General features: G+C 42.8%; 1 protein-coding gene across 1 annotated transcript; it reads left to right on the top strand.

Moving 5' to 3' along the window:
* Window positions 1–4,943: 4,943 nt before the first annotated feature.
* LOC133116765 (calsequestrin-2-like) lies at window positions 4,944–16,232 on the top strand. Its single transcript, XM_061226681.1, has 11 exons — window positions 4,944–5,180; window positions 8,827–8,911; window positions 9,155–9,255; window positions 9,502–9,613; window positions 10,146–10,219; window positions 12,250–12,380; window positions 12,698–12,743; window positions 13,011–13,065; window positions 13,162–13,262; window positions 13,795–13,869; window positions 15,412–16,232. The coding sequence occupies exons 1-11, from the start codon at window positions 4,944–4,946 to the stop codon at window positions 15,673–15,675; spliced, it is 1,281 nt and encodes a 426-aa protein (XP_061082665.1). The 3' UTR covers window positions 15,676–16,232.
* Window positions 16,233–16,488: the final 256 nt, after the last annotated feature.

Genomic DNA, 16,488 nt, shown 5'->3' with positions numbered 1-16,488 from the left:
ATAGGAGTGTAGGTGTATATGGGTATAGGAGTGTAGGGGTATATGGGTATAGGAGGTAGGGGTATATGGGTATAGGAGGGTAGGTGTATTTGGGTATAGGAGTGTAGGTGTATATGGGTATAGGAGTCTAGGGGTATATGGGTATAGGAGGTAGGGGTATATGGGTATAGGAGTGTAGGGGTATATGGGTATAGGAGTGTTGGTGTATATGGGTATAGGAGTGTAGGTGTACAGGAGTGTAGGGTATATGGGTATAGGAGTGTAGGTGTATAGGAGTGTAGGGGTATATGGGTATAGGAGTGTAGGTGTATAGGAGTGTTGGTGTATATGGGTATAGGAGTGTAGGTGTATTTGGGTATAGGAGTGTAGGTGTATATGGGTATAGGAGTGTAGGGGTATATGGGTATAGGAGGTAGGGGTATATGGGTATAGGAGTGTTGGTGCATATGATTATAGGTGTACAGGAGGAGTCTGGATGCTGCCAGCTCTGTATGTGTGGGAGAACGGGGCAGAGAGGATCCTGCCAGCAGCCCTGTGCCCATCGCAGTCAGACAGGAGTGCAATACGCCACGCTTCACTGATCTGTGAAATCCCCGCTACGCTAGACTACACTACACCGCACTGTGCTACACTACACTACACACAGCTGCAAGGCACTCACAACAAATTTCCTCCTGCCTTCAGGGCAAAAACAACTAAAAAAGTAACTACAGCATCAAATCTTTGCTTCAATATTCACTGCAGCTGTTTTCATGCATTTGTTTTGCAGGAAATAATCAAAAGCACACTGAATAGAAAGGCTTGTGTAGACTGTCTGTCTGAAAATGCACCTTACGGCTGTGTTTGCATCATGATACATTACAGTGTATATGTGTACAGGGGTACAGGGAAGTAGGTGATGTTGGAGTATTGATGTTTAAACATATATAGTACAGGGGTATTGGTATGTTGGTGTATATGGGTATATAGAGGTGTAGTGAAAGATGATAACACCAGGAAGCTGTTTCTGCTCTCTCACTAACATTCTGAAGTGTCACTGATCTGCTGGGTGTGTAATGTTTGGCTTACAACAGCATATGCAAACACAGCGCCCAACACCGCGAGACATGACAAGTCTGCTGAGATCATTCCAGAAAGATATCTGCTGTATCTGCCCTCCTCCTGGGTTTGACGAACTCAAAGCACTGAAGAATGCAGATACACGCAGTGGATGAAAATCCAGCTTCAGAAAGTAAAGCCCCCCCCCAAAAAAAAGTATCTTGTTCCAATCACCTGGATTTGCTAATTAGCACAATTATTCAGCCAGGAGATAATTAGTGAAATCAGCTGGCGGAGGTAATGAGTGGAAGATAAAGATGGCAGGACTTTTACTTTCTCACCCCTGGACTTCACAGCTCTGGATACATGTATGGAATCAGATTAAATCTCAGCCACATCATTTCTCATGAACCTGAACACTTATTATTACTCCTGTCTGGAAAAGGGAAATCAGTAATATTTTCAGTTGACACCTGTGATTAATGTAGAGGCCAAGACCATTATTCTCTTACTCCTAACAATCAAGCTTTATGCACGCATATGTAACTCTATGTATATGATGTCAAATAATCGACACAGTAAACATATTCTTCCATTTTAATTTAAATACATGGTGACATGTTTTTATTTTCTGAAATGAATGCACAAAGCCAACAAGCTAAATTTAAAATATTTCTGGGAAGAAGGTAACTGTAAGAACTTCCGTGAGATGAATTTGAGTAAAATCACACAGATAATGCAGTACAACATTGCAGCTGTTTTGAATGTGGATGAGTTTCTGTGAGCTATGGACTGGAGTATAAGCAGCTTGCAACTGTGTGTAGACACAATTTAAGGAAAATAAAATAGAGTCTTGCAGTAAAAACACACCCCCCTCCATCTTTAAACATAGTGAATGCTCACAAAAATTAACTTGCCGAAATTCTTGCAAACCAAACCTGGAACCCAGTAGCCTCAAGTAGAGTACCAACACAGCAATGCCCATTATCCTTCACTAGAGGGCAGCAAAAAATATGAATCATATTTAATTAATGGTTTGATGGGAGTACTTACTGTAACACAGAAGATGGTCTGCATCCCAATACTATCCCATGTTGGGACTCCCTTATTCTTTGCCACTTCAAGTTTTCAAGTTCTGGAGTTGGGCTTTGCTATTGACTTCACAAAATCCAGTTGTTGTCTGTCAATGTTTAAAAAATGTATGAAATGTAATTGTTCCATAATTTTCCCCACACATTAAAATATTGCCCTCTTTTCTCCACAGCATTGTACAGCGTTGTCTGGCCTGTAAGGGGCCTGCCTGTCACCTGACCTCACTGAGCAGAGGAGGAAGTCAGGCACACAACAGCTCACATCAGCAGAAATGGCAAAGGACTCAGTGCATATGGAAATGCACACGGCTTAGCACAGAACGCTGCACCTAATCCTTTCCACATTTAAAAATGTACAATTTCATGGTTTTTTTTCAAGAGTTGCCTAATTTTTATACTGAAATAAAAAACACCAGTTATTTACATACTGTTAATTAGAGAAGTAAACAACAGTGTACACTGAACAAGTACATGCAGATACTCACTCACATTTGGTTGTCTGTAAAACTGATATCTATCACAACTTGCATACACAAGACAGAGCATTAAAGCATGAAATATTCATCACTGTACACTGGTTAAGAGAATGAAGAATCATTAATATTTGGGTTATGAAGTCTGACACAGTAATATGACATTCAGATTTCAACATTCACAATTTGAATTCATTAGGCAGTCCCTTGAAATAAACTGTGCCGAAGTGAACAGTGAGACAGCCTCAAACAGATTGAGTTTGAACCTAAACTTCCAGGCCAGCTTGCAGTGCTCCAGGGTAAGGCTCTAATGCACCAGCAGAGGACCGTCAGGTTCAGTGAGTCAGTGAGATTTGGGGAGGGAGGGAGGTGTGATTAGCAGCATTTTACCCCAGTTACGGTCACACACCCTTCACTGAAACACAGTTAAGTCCACGTTCGACAAACAAAGCGGGCCACTCATTATCCGTAGCCAAATGCAATTCATTCCTTCCATGGAGCGCTATGCTAAACTAAAGGTCCATCTCACAGATTTGAAAAAGGGTTTGGCTATGCGATAAATGCTTGGCAACAGACAGACTGCAGCTGTTGGAGTGTTTATCAGATCCTCTCTGAGAGGAGCCCTGAGGGGCAAAGGTCGTGGACAGGGGTTTGAGGGTCACCCCATATGGGGTGTCACCGGTTCTGCTGCTCTGACATTCTAATTAAAGCCCTAATTAGCAGCCCGTCTCCTGATGAGAAGTCTATTTCCAGGCTCAGCCCTTCTGAATGAACATTCCTTCAGAGTTACACATGGGGCCATCTACTCACGGCTCTGCAAAATAACATCGACATTTGTGTCGCTTTTAGTGCTGGAATGTTAAATTCTATTAAATGACAGAATTTCTTGTTGATTTATTGAGTTGCAGTTTTAGAGATTAAGAGGCAGAATCCAGTGACTTCACTGCACCCGCCCGCTCTCATCATACTGTAAATTGGTGATGCAGCATGTCCCAAAACATACACACACTCACACACCGACGGCGATTGGCTGCCATGCAAGGCCCCGACCAGCTCATCAGGAGCATTTGGGGGTTAGGTGTCTTGCTCAGGGACACTTCGACACCACCCGGGCGGGGGATCGAACTGACAACCCTCCGGCTGCCAGACGACTGCTCTTACTGCCTGAGCCATGTCGCCCCATATCTGCTCACTGTTTCTCCTGTTGCCATTTTGGGATGGAGATCAGCTGGTGTAATCCTGTTGTTGGAGTACGGTCCTCCCATCTGAGAGCTGGAAATTTTGAGCATAAATCTATTATCGGTGAATGAGTGTGTAGAACTGTTAGCCGTTAGCTGTGACTGTGGGTGTTGAACTGTTAGCTGTTGGCAGAGTGTGACTGTACAACTGTTAGCCGTGAGTAAAGATTGTGGGCGTAGTCTGTATCACAGGGCTTTCTGTCCAAGCTGGCATTTTCAGCGGGCAGGCTTTACTGTCCATTCCACCTGCAGCTCTGGTTACACAGTAGAGTCATATCCACTTTAGCACACACTGAGTGCACGGTTTTTTGTACAGTACACACCAAACCTCCCAAACCCTTATAAAATAACATTGACAGTAAAGTGCAATAATAGTACTCTAACATATAAAGTGTCTGTATAGTGTTTAAATGCCTTGTGGCATTCAAACCTCCATAGAGAATGGGGCCATAGATCAGTCCGCAAAACCCACAGTCAGAAGCACCTTCAAGAGCAATGAGCAAATGAATGCTCGAATGTGAGTTTTATCCAGAGAACTGAGAAAGTCCTGTGAAAACTCCCTCAGAGAGAGATGATTGTTTTTGGTTCAGTGCAAGACCCCCCGACGGTGCTCCTGTCTATCCTCTTCTTCTCCAGTTCAGGGGGTTATTTTTAGCCCAGAAACAACTGGCTTCCTAAAAATGGTTGTGAAATGGCAGGGGAGGGGGGTAGCACTATGTAAGGTATCTTGCCATAGCACCCACATCCCGATCCCAGTCCAACCCTTTGTCTCCTCTTTGTCTCGGGGAGAGAGGGACGGAAGGAGAGAGAGAAGAGAGGGACGGAAAAAGAGGAGACACACCGCATCGTTTTTTTTGGGCAGGAGATAGGATACCTGGAAACGCACCAGAGAAGGAAATCCCGGGAAGAATCGTTCGTGGTTCAAGGTGCTGGGGTTTATTTTTAAACCCTTTTTTCCAGCCCTTTGGTGTCCGTTTTCCTGCTGACAGATCGTCAGGACTCCTCCTGCGGGCTCCCTCTCCCCAGGCCGCGTCCACGTTATCTGTGCAGCTCCCGGCATCCCCCCCCGCTATCCTCTCAGGCCACTGGCAGTGACAGACACCATGAAGGCCCTGTGGCTGTCAGCCCTGCTCTGCCTGTACCTGGCCTCGCTCTGTGTGGCCGAGGAGGGCCTGCAGTTCCCCACCTTCGACGGGAAGGACCGGGTCATCGACATCAACGACAAGAACTACAGGAAGGCCCTGAAGAAGTACGACATGCTCTGTCTGCTCTACCACGAGCCGCTGGGCGACAACAAGGAGCTGCAGAAGCAGTACCAGATGACCGAGCTGGTGCTGGAGGTAGGGGCGGAGGACGTGTGGGTGGATGGAGGTGTAGATAGCCGCAGGGTGAAGGGAACAGCAGACCGGCCGAGTCGGGGGTGGAGGTTGGAATGGACGTAGCTGTGTGGAATCTCAGGCTTCACTGAGGACCGATAATGCGATGGTCACAAAATGGCCGCATTATACATAAACATTTATCTATCCGAGGCAGCGCAGCTACCCAGCAGTAGATTGTGACTTGTAAGCCTGAATGTCATGTTGTCTAATGTACCTCGATAACGGCGAAACTTCACCGAAACAAAACACGTTTGGTCTGCACTGTGATTCTATGTGTTATTGGGTTTCAAGATAAGCATCTTCCCCAGGACAGAAACGTCTCAATGACTTTCAGCCATGACATCAGTCTTGGTAGCTCCCAAGGTCAGAGTATGCGTTTATCTGCTTTTTCTGGTGGCCTCTGCCTGGTTATTTCTATTCATATATTCATGCCTTTAGATTCTTGCCAACTGTGCTTGGAGTCATACATATGGCCAGCACTTCTGGGTTATTGAGGAATGGATCTGAATGAATTATGGCTTTTGTTTATTGGAGAATAGTGTAGACAGGTTATCCCCTTGGACAGAGGCCTTCATTAGGAGCCAACTGTGCGCAGACAAAACTCCTGGGAGGAGGAAATTCAGGCAGATTTATTATATTTCCTGTTCATTCCCACCACCTATAATGAGCTTCTTCAGTAAACCCAAACTGCCTCTGTAGTCATATTTCAGACAGCCAGATGAATAGGAATTCTAATTTTGTATAATTGCCAAGAATAATATTTATTTTGTACTCAGAGGAAATTGTACTGTGCTTCACTGATCCGTTGTCTTTTTTATATGTAATGTAAGCATTACATTGGTAGAAAGTAATTTTTTTTCAGTTAATTCAGAGTTAATATGATAGTTTTACGCAAGTGCAGACCATTGACATTCATTGGATTGGGCTATTTCAGGACGCTCGGTGATGTCATCAATCATGTGACAAGTTAATTCATGTAGCTAAGTGGACATTCATAAACATTTTTGAACAGTGAAAATTCCAAAATAAAGCAAGATAAAGATTATTTGGTAGTTGGCCATTTGATCATTCATCTTGTTCTGACCACGCTGCTCTAAACAGCCCTGGTGTTGAACTAGCGTTAAGGGCCCTTAATTGTGTTGTGGGCAGATGATGGATTACCCTGGATATTTAGCGCATCCCAAAGGGAGTGGCATTAGCAAATATAGTTCAGCACAGACATGTGAAAACAGCGAGAAAGGGCATTTCTCCAACATGTGACCCTGCCCCATTTTAAAGGTGTTCCACACAACTCTGTGCATATCCTCGGCCTGTCTGTAATCTTGCATGGAGTGAATGGCTAAATTATGAATGTAGTAACTAGCAATGACTGCTACTACAACTTTTTCAGTTCAGTGACTTGAAAATGCCCATAAATCTTGTTATGCTGACAGGCAGTTGGAAGGACTGAGCTTAGTGTCCTTAAGACATCTCTATATTTGAAATGTTACCAGTGGCTCTTGAGAACAATCAGACTTCTCCTTGGCTATTTATTGAAGCGCTCAGCTGCTGTGACTCCGTGACGCTATCAGCTTACAGCAGCATTTCCACACCAGGCCACATGCACTGCGTTTCACTCAGACCTGGTGACCGTTCCTGCCAGGGCTAAAGACGTCTGCAGCAATGCGTAGCCCACAGGACTGCACACATTATTTACTCAGTTCTGAACATATTCCCCACCCAGCCCTGCCGAAATGGACCAACCCTCCTGCATGCCCAGACTGTATTCATCAATGCTATTTGTTTGTGCAATTTAATTTAAGCGCCGCCTGTAGCGTAGTGGTTACGGTAAATGACTGGGCCCCACAAGATAGGTAGTGCGATCCCCAGTGTAGCCACAATAAGATCCACACAGCCGTTGGGCCCTTGAGCAAGGCCCTTAACCCTGCATCGCTCCTGGGGAGGATTGTCTCCTGCTTAGTCTAATCAACTGTATGTTGCTCTGGATAAGAGTGTCTGCCAAATGGCATTAATGTAATGTAATTAAAAAAGGAGACACACCCAGGTTGAAAAATCAGCTCCTTCCTTTTTTTGTCTGCCGTGTGGGAGGTGCTCCTTTATTCTTAGTCCTGCGGCTTGTGTTACACGTCGTTTGTCAGAGCGAGAGAGACAAGCTGTTGCCTTTATTGATATCACTGTGGGAAACGCCTCATGGGTCTATTTAAAGAGACAGGGACGCAAAAACTATTAAACAACTGCCTTCCTGTGATTGTGCTCGCAGTAAAATCAAAGAACAATAATTCACAGTGCCTTTATTCTAGCTAATTAAACCAGAATATATAATGTGATGTATAATGTGGTAGAACGTGATAAAAACTCATTTTGCTTAGTAACATGTTTGATTGAAAATTCTCAAGGAATTCAGTGTGTTATTTAGCCAAACTTGTGTGTCGTTTCAAATTTGTGATTTGTGCACCATTACATAGCATCCTATCCAAAGACTAGATTGCTTACAATAGATAACAAAATGTCAGCTTGTTTTTGTGTCTCACATGCTACGGACAAATTAGACAATTTAGGACAGAAGCAGATTTCTTTAGTTGTTTGTACATTAAACCAACATGACTCTAAACAAAATGATTTCAGTCTGTGAACATGCATGATTTAATTCATTCAACCAACCATTTCCAAAGGACATATTTATTCCCAATATATTTCATTTCAGACATTAAAGCATTTTTCAATGTGAACACCGAACTCACATAATTTCGAGGAGGATACATATCTGTTGCACTAATCTATGGCAATGTTTCTGAATTATCTTATGTAAGATGCAATGAACTGAAATAGAATGCGGGCTGTTACAGTAGGCCTAGCTAAGGTGTACGACATCGCACACATTCAGGGATTAGGCCTAAGCTAAATTCCTATGTTTGTAAAGATGCTTACTGTGCTGGTTGCATATTCATTTGTGCCTCGACGTGAACCGCAATGTCATATTCCTGCTGTGCGATCTGTGATTGGCTATGGGAATATTTGTGGGCTATTTGGTAAATGGTTGGCATTTATATAGCGCCTTTATCCAAAGCGCTGTACAATTGATGCTTCTCATTCACCCATTCATACACACACTCACACACCAACGGCGATTGGCTGCCAAGCAAGGCTCCGACCAGCTCGTCAGGAGCATTTGGGGGTTAGGTGTCTTGCTCAAGGACACTTCGACACACCCAGGGCGGGGGATCGAACCTGCAACCCTCCGACTGCCAGACGACTGCTCTTACTGCCTGAGCCAATGAGACGACTGCTCTTACTGCCTGAGCCAATGAGACGACTGCTCTTACTGCCTGAGCCAATGAGACGACTGCTCTTACTGCCTGAGCCAATGAGACGACTGCTCTTACTGCCTGAGCCATGCCGCCCCTCATTTCATCAATAGTCAACGTCAACCTTGATGACAGAGAAGCACACGAGCTGTCCCAATTCTCTTCACTCCCCCTCGTTCTCCAGTCATCTGCTCCCCTCCTTTACATCACCCATCCATCAGTCTTGCCTTAATGCCATCACAACATTGTGAATATGTTTTTTATTGGCTGGTAAATGCTGTTGTCATGGTTTTTTTTTACAGTTGGCTGCCCAGGTGCTGGAGGATAAGGACATAGGGTTTGGGATGGTCGACTCACACAAAGATGCCAAAGTTGCCAAGAAATTAGGTGAGCATAGGAAGTAAGGTCATAGAGACACGACTGTACCTTTATGTTTTCTGTAAATACTGCCCAAAAATATCCCAAGCTATGTACGGTATGACAAATGGCTTATAGACAGAATCACCAATAATACAGTATGTCGTTCCCTGTCAAAGTCATTTGAGAGCCGTTAGTTCTTCCAGAATACTCTACAGTGCTTCCGCCTTCATGTTAACTCAAGTGTGAAACAAAGTCTCCTTGGGTTCCCAGGTCTGCATGAGGAAGGCAGCGTGTACATCTTTAAAAATGACCGGGTGATTGAGTTTGATGGACAGCTCTCTGCAGACATTCTAGTAGAGTTCCTGTTGGATGTGAGTATTGAAGGGGGTTAATGGAAATACTGCCCATCTCTCTATATTCCTGGCAGCCACTGTTTCCCCTGTTAATCACCCTTTTGGTGTCAGTGTATATGTACAGTACAGTAGCAATAACTGAAAAATCAACTAGCTCCCAACGCTTACAATTTAGACTTCCCACATTGGGCACGCACTGCAGAGTGTAGTGTTTCATCTCCAGTATTTAACACCTGAGAGTAACAGCGCTGTGCTGCCCTCTAGCTGCTGGAGGACCCGGTGGAGCTCATCAGTAACGCCTTGGAGCTGCGTGCCTTTGACCGCATGGAGGAGGACATCAGGCTCATCGGGTACTTTAAGAACGAAGACTCTGAGCGTGAGTAGCCATGTAACGGGACCGTCAGACAATGACCTCACCCTAAAACAATGACATCACAGAAGTGACTGTGCAGAAGCTAACGGCAGCAAGCAGTGAAAACACAGAGTTAATAGACTTGCCAGGCCAAGTGGCCTTGTGACTAAAATAGCTTTATTCTGCAGCCAGGTATACAAGGTATATATGCACTTCATTTAAGAAAGGGGGGGGGGTCTTCTTTTGGACCTACCACTCTCCTGCTCAGGCTGTACATCCCAAGGTCATATGAGCATGTAGATACACAGGAGAGGAACTGCATTTTTTACAGTGTTCCCGAGTGTCTCTGATTCAGATAGGATAGCTGTGAAAAATAAATAAAAACAAAACTGCTTTCTCTTTTCTTTCCTCTTGAATCTCTTTATTCTCATCTCTTTACCCTTTACATCTTTTACCAATCCCTCTTTTCATTGTGTATCTTCTTTCTTCCCCTTCTCTCTCTTCGTCACACCTTCCTCACCCTCCTCTCCTCTTTCCCTCGCTCTCTCTCTCTCAGACTTTAGTGAGTTTCAGGAAGCTGCTGAACACTTCCAGCCTTTCATCAAGTTCTTTGCCACCTTCAATAAAGCAGTGAGTACTACGATAACCATCTACACAAACAACCTCTCTACACTAACCGTCTACACAAACAACCTCTCTACACTAACCGTCTACACAAACAACCTCTCTACACTAACCGTCTACACAAACAACCTCTCTACACTAACTGTCTACACAAACAACCTCTCTCTATGATAACCGTCTACACAACTAACCTCTCTCTATGATAACTGTCTACACAAATACCTCTCTCTATGATAACCATCTACACAAATAACCTCTCCCTGATTACCATCTACACAAATAAACTATCTCTGATTACCATCTATGCAAATAACCTCTCTCTACGATTACCGTCTACGCATATAACCTCTCTCTCTGATTACCATCTACACAAATAAACTCTCTGATTACCATCTATACAAATAACCTTTCTCTCCGATAACCAGCTAGACAAATAACCTCTCTCGACGATAACCATCTATACAAATAACCTCTCTCTGATTACCATCTATACAAATAACCTCTCTCTCTGATTACCATCTATACAAATAACCTCTCTCTGATAAGTGTCTACACAAATAACCTCTCTCTGATTACCACCTATACAAATAAACTATCTCTGATTACCATCTATACAAATAACCTCTATCTGATTATCATCTACACAAATAACCTCTCTCTGATTACCATCTGTACAAATAAATATATATGGTAATCAGAGAGATTACCATATATACAAATAACCTCTCTCTGATTACCATCTGGGCAGCACGGATGGTGCAGTGGGTAGCACTGCCGCCTCACAGCAAGGAGGTCCTGGGTTCAAATCCCCTTGTTTGACTGGGTTTCCTCCTGGTACTCCGGTTTCCTCCCACAATCCAAAGACATGCAGGTTAGGCTGATTGGAGAGTCTAAATTGCCCATAGGTATGAGTGTGTGAGTGAATGGTGTGTGTGCCCTGCGATGGACTGGCGATCTGTGCAGGGTGTATTCCTGCCTTTCGCCCAATGTAGGCTGGGATAGGCTCCAGCCTCCCTGCGACCCTGTTCAGGATAAGCGGGTTAGGATAATGAATGAATGAATGAATGATTACCATCTATACAAATAACCTCTCTCTAATAAGCAACTACACAAATAACCTGTCTCTGATTACCATCTATACAAATAACCTCTCTCTGATAAGCATCTACACAAATAACCTCTCTCTGATTCTCATCTAAACAAATAACCTCTCTCTGATTACCATCTATACAAATAAACTCTGTCTGATTACCATCTATGGAAATAAATTATTCACGATGACCATCTGCACCAAGGGTGTCAAATTCAAGTTCAGATTTTTCTGGTTTCCTTCAGCTACCAATAAAGGCCTTGAGAACAATGTGTCTGGATTCATTAGCCAATAAACAACATAATGATTCACTGGTCCCGGAACAACTGAAAAACTAAAGATACACAGGCCCTCCTTTCTATACAGCTATCTAAGCAACTCAACTATCTACACAACACAAATCAAAATATCCACAATAGCCATTGATGCAACACAAATACACTCTTTGGTTATTAATAGCACAATGGCCTTTTCAATGTTGTCTCACAAATACAGTGAATACTATTCTTGACTTGACTTGACCAGCCATCACCAAAATGAACTAGCCAAACTGAATGCCATAAATATGTCACTTTAATTGTTCAACAGAAAAATGTTGAATTAGTGTGTTTCACCAACAAGCTTGCTTAAATAATTGATCCCATTTTATCCAGATGACAGATGGCCTTTCCCAGAGTTCTGAGCCCACACCCCATTTAATGCGTGACTGCGACCCACATTAGCCCACATTATAAAAAAGCAGGCAAACATGTTTTTCGACACATGACGAAGGCAGTGTTTTAATGTGAATGAGGCATAGAGCTTCATTGCCCAATGAGTGATTCCCTGTCCTGCTCCCAGCCACAAATTGGGGGATCCACTTCTGTAGGTGTAGTGCTTCGTGAGTGTGCCTCCCCCAGAGTGCTGGCTTCTGGTGTCTGAACTGAGGCTGTGTTACCTGCTGCAGGTGGCCAAGCAGCTGACGCTGAAGATGAACGAGGTCGACTTCTACGAGCCCTTCATGGAGGAGCCTGTGACTCTCCCCGGCAAGCCCCACACAGAGGAGGAGATTGTCGAATTTGTTAATAAGCATAAACGGTAAAGTTTACCCCCCTTGAATCCACACAAAGCCAATAACAGGGCTTTGTGGTGAAGGAACCGTGGTTTCCAGTCCTCAGTTAGCTAATGGACCCTTGAAGGAACTTCAGTGGAACATCCAACTTTATAAACAGATTGTACATATCTGTGTAGATGTATCTCCATAAGCAAGTATTAAATGTAATAAAGTATTACTTATATAAGTATACATAATATTGTGACACAGACCTAGCGCCTTTCTTCCATTCTGGGTAGCAAATGGGCACCAAAATAATATTTTTCTCAGAAACAGAAACATTGTGTTGTGTGTTTCACAGGCCCACACTGAGGAAACTGCGTGCTGAAGACATGTTTGAGACCTGGGTGAGCAGCCCCTTCCTGGGAGAGTCTTTTTCACTGTATGTGTGTGTTCGTGTGTGCTGATTGTGTTTAGCCTAGAGTAATTCATGTGTTTCTTTATAATTATCGGATTAGAATCTTTTGTCTACGGAAGCTTATTGAGTGCTTTTCATTAGGAACAATACGTTGATTAATGGAAGTACGTCAGTATAAGCAGTAAGGGGATTTACTGTCTGGATGTTCTGCTCTAGCTGGTACATGCTTTAAATCCCAGTCAACATCCATTTTCAGGAAGATGACTTGGATGAAATTCACATTGTTGCTTTTGCTGAGGAAGAAGACCCTGGTGAGACATTCACACACTCTAACTCTAAATCCTTTCTTTGTCAAAAGTAGGCAGAGACTGTCTGTAATCTAAAACATTCATGAATTTTGTTTTCAGACGGTTTTGAGTTCCTAGAGATCCTGAAGGAAGTGGCGCGAGACAACACCAACAACCCGGAGTTAAGCATTGTGTGGATTGACCCGGATGACTTTCCTCTGGTGAATGACACACGCTAAAACACACCAGAATGTGCTATAAAAACACACTAAAACATGGTAAAACACGATAAAACATACTGAAACACACTAAAACACACCAGAATGTGCTATAAAAACACACTAAAACATAGTAAAACATGATAAAACATGGTAAAACACGATAAAACATACTGAAACACACTAAAACACACCAGAATGTGCTATAAAAACACACTAAAACATAGTAAAACACGATAAAACATGGTAAAACACGATAAAACATACTGAAACACACTAAAACACACCAGAATGTGCTATAAAAACACACTAAAACATAGTAAAACACAATAAAACATGGTAAAACACGATAGAACATACTGAAACACACCAGAATGTGCTATAAAAACCACACTAAAACACGATAAAACATGCTGAAACACACAAAAACACATTATTTCCCAGAACTGCTCCATAAACCCATTAGCAGTTTACAGCCATCTGTGGTGCTCCTCTGAGTAATTGAAGATTTTGTGTGTTTGTCTCTGCCTTCCAGCTCATCACATACTGGGAGAAGACCTTCAAGGTGGACCTGTTCAAGCCTCAAATCGGCGTGGTGAACGTGACTGATGTAAGTCAGAAACACTCACAATTCCGCAGAATTCGCCACTCAAGAACTGATTCACTCTTGAGCATCAGACGAGACTTCAGTCAGGACCACTGTTGGCAAAGTTACAATCTTTATTGACACCCTTGAAAGGCAATTTACTGTAGTCATGTTTGGCAGTATGGCTCTGTTCTGGGAGCCATCCTGGGCATCCACGCATGCATGACAGGGAGGGTAGCAGAACAGATCCAGCAGCAACAAGGAAGATTACTAACCTTTAGTTATCTAGCATAGGTTGACAGCAGGTCTTACACGCGGGGGGTGCCCAAGTGGCCACGGGGTGAACATGCAAACTCCACACAGATAGGCTCTGGTCAAATTGAACTCGGGACCCTCCTGAGGCTTGCACCCAGCAAGCGTGCATGCAGGAGGAGTAGAGGGAGGCCATTGAAAATGATATTAGATAAATGGACTGGCAAACATCACTATTCAGCTGCATATTCGTAATGCTGGGGTTTGACCCTTAACTGGATATTAAAGATACAATAGGTAAGATTTCTGTGTTAAAACATTACAAGACCATTGTAAATCCCTTCCTATCAGTGAAAAAGGCTCACTGACATGTTGCCCGTGTTTATAGTCCATAAATTCATTTGTTGGACCATCACTCTGTATCAAAACATTGCCCAGCAGTACAACAATGCTAATTGGTTCTAACTGCCACAGCCAATTGTTGGGGGCTTGTTCGTGTAGCTGCCCAAATTGTACTCCAGACCAGCGATCACTGAAACTCTGTATACTATTGCTTATTATCCAAGCGAAGACTACATAACTAGTTTTTTATAACAATACCAGCTTTTTATTGGTAGCAACAAGCAAATTAGCTGTAGTTAGCTTGAAGAATTTACAAATATCCACTTAGGCAATACGAACATAGTAGCGATTGCACAAATGTTTTGTCAATTCGGGAAGCCAAGTAGTAATAGCTAATTTTCTTGTTGTTACTGATAGCGAACTGGTATTGTTTTATAACTAGATAAGTAATAGTATACAGAGTTTCACTGATCGCTTGTCTGGAGTACAATTTGGGCAGCTACACGTTCCTTTTATCTCTTTACGTGTTCAGTCATGCATGTTTAGGTAAACATTTATTTGTCTTTACGTTGCAGTTGCATCGTTTGTGGTACATTATCATATCTTAGTTATACATCCAGTTAGTTCCATAGCCAAATAAGTTGCTTGCTTATAATATAGTTGGTTTGCTAAAGTGAAAACTTAAAAAAGACAAAACATATAAATAGTATCGTGAAGCACAGTAAAGAAAACATTTCATAAATTCACCTGTTCGGCGAACATTTTCTTACTAGAACACTATGAGAAGATGGCAGGCTCTGTCGGGTTTGTCACTGTTCTCTTTCCAAAACAGAGCAGGTTGTGGTTTGAGGGCATTTGTTGCTGCAATTCCTCTCTTGACCGTCATTAATATGGAGGTGGGATTATCATACATTTCCTGATGTCAACAGGAAGTGACTGTGACCCTTGACCTCACTGATTCCTCTTTGTTAGGCGGACAGCGTGTGGTTGGACATGCCTGACGATGAAGACCTGCCCACTGCTGAGGAGCTGGAGGACTGGATTGAGGACGTGTTGTCTGGGAAGGTCAACACTGAGGATGATGACGATGATGACGATGACGATGATGATGATGATGACGACGACGATGATGATGACGATGATGATGATGATGATGATGATGACGACGATGATGATGACGATGATGATGATGACGATGATGACGATGACGACGATGACGATGACGATGATGATTAATTTATGAACTATGAGTTCTGGGAGCCAATCTTAATGACCTCATCAGAGTAAATCACCTCATGCTGGATTCTGTTCAGGGAAGATGCAAAACCCAGAGGAGAAATCTATCCCAAATGCTTCTGTAGAGTTTCCTACATTTTGTACGTAAATATATTGTCTGCATTCTATTTTTTCCAAATGACAAGATAACATAATGGACCTTTTAAACTGTGAATTCCTTCAGGAGTTGACAGTATAATAGTGATGTGACCTATTTCACTGCCGTCACATGAGAGATTTCCAGCAGGTGAATTTGATGCTGTACACATTGAGCTGGTTTGGGAGTCTTACTGTGAGTGCCTGTAGGGCCCAGTAAGAACACATTGCCAAGCTGTCCCCTCAAAGCATAAGGCCATTTCTTAGGTAATTTGGATCTCATTAATATGACCCTTTTCTACTATAATTCAGATCTCATTTACCAGACATTTACCATCTCATTCATAATTAGACCTAATTCCACTGTAATTTAGTCCTCATTAATGATGTGCTCTTTTACGGTTATATGGCTTTCATTAACTCCCTGCTAACTGGGACCATTTGGGCCCAGTTCTGTAATGAAGTCTAACCCACCTAAAAAAATAGTTTTGAAAAACTGAGTTCTTGTTCTGATGCCTTGAACATGTACTGTAAGGATTGTCATATGCAGTATATTAATCAACCTGTGAAAAAAATAAAACTGCCAGAATGTCTGTGCAATTTATGCCAGCTGTTATTTAAAAAATACATTTTTCATTGTTCTGTACCCTAGCGCAACCAATGTACTGCAGATAACTA

This window comes from Conger conger, chromosome 17 (assembly GCF_963514075.1).
Source record: "Conger conger chromosome 17, fConCon1.1, whole genome shotgun sequence".
In the NCBI taxonomy this organism is placed as follows: Eukaryota; Metazoa; Chordata; class Actinopteri; order Anguilliformes; family Congridae; genus Conger; species Conger conger.
The sequence above is the reverse complement of the archived record's forward strand: the minus strand, read 5'-3'. Positions and strand labels throughout refer to the sequence as shown.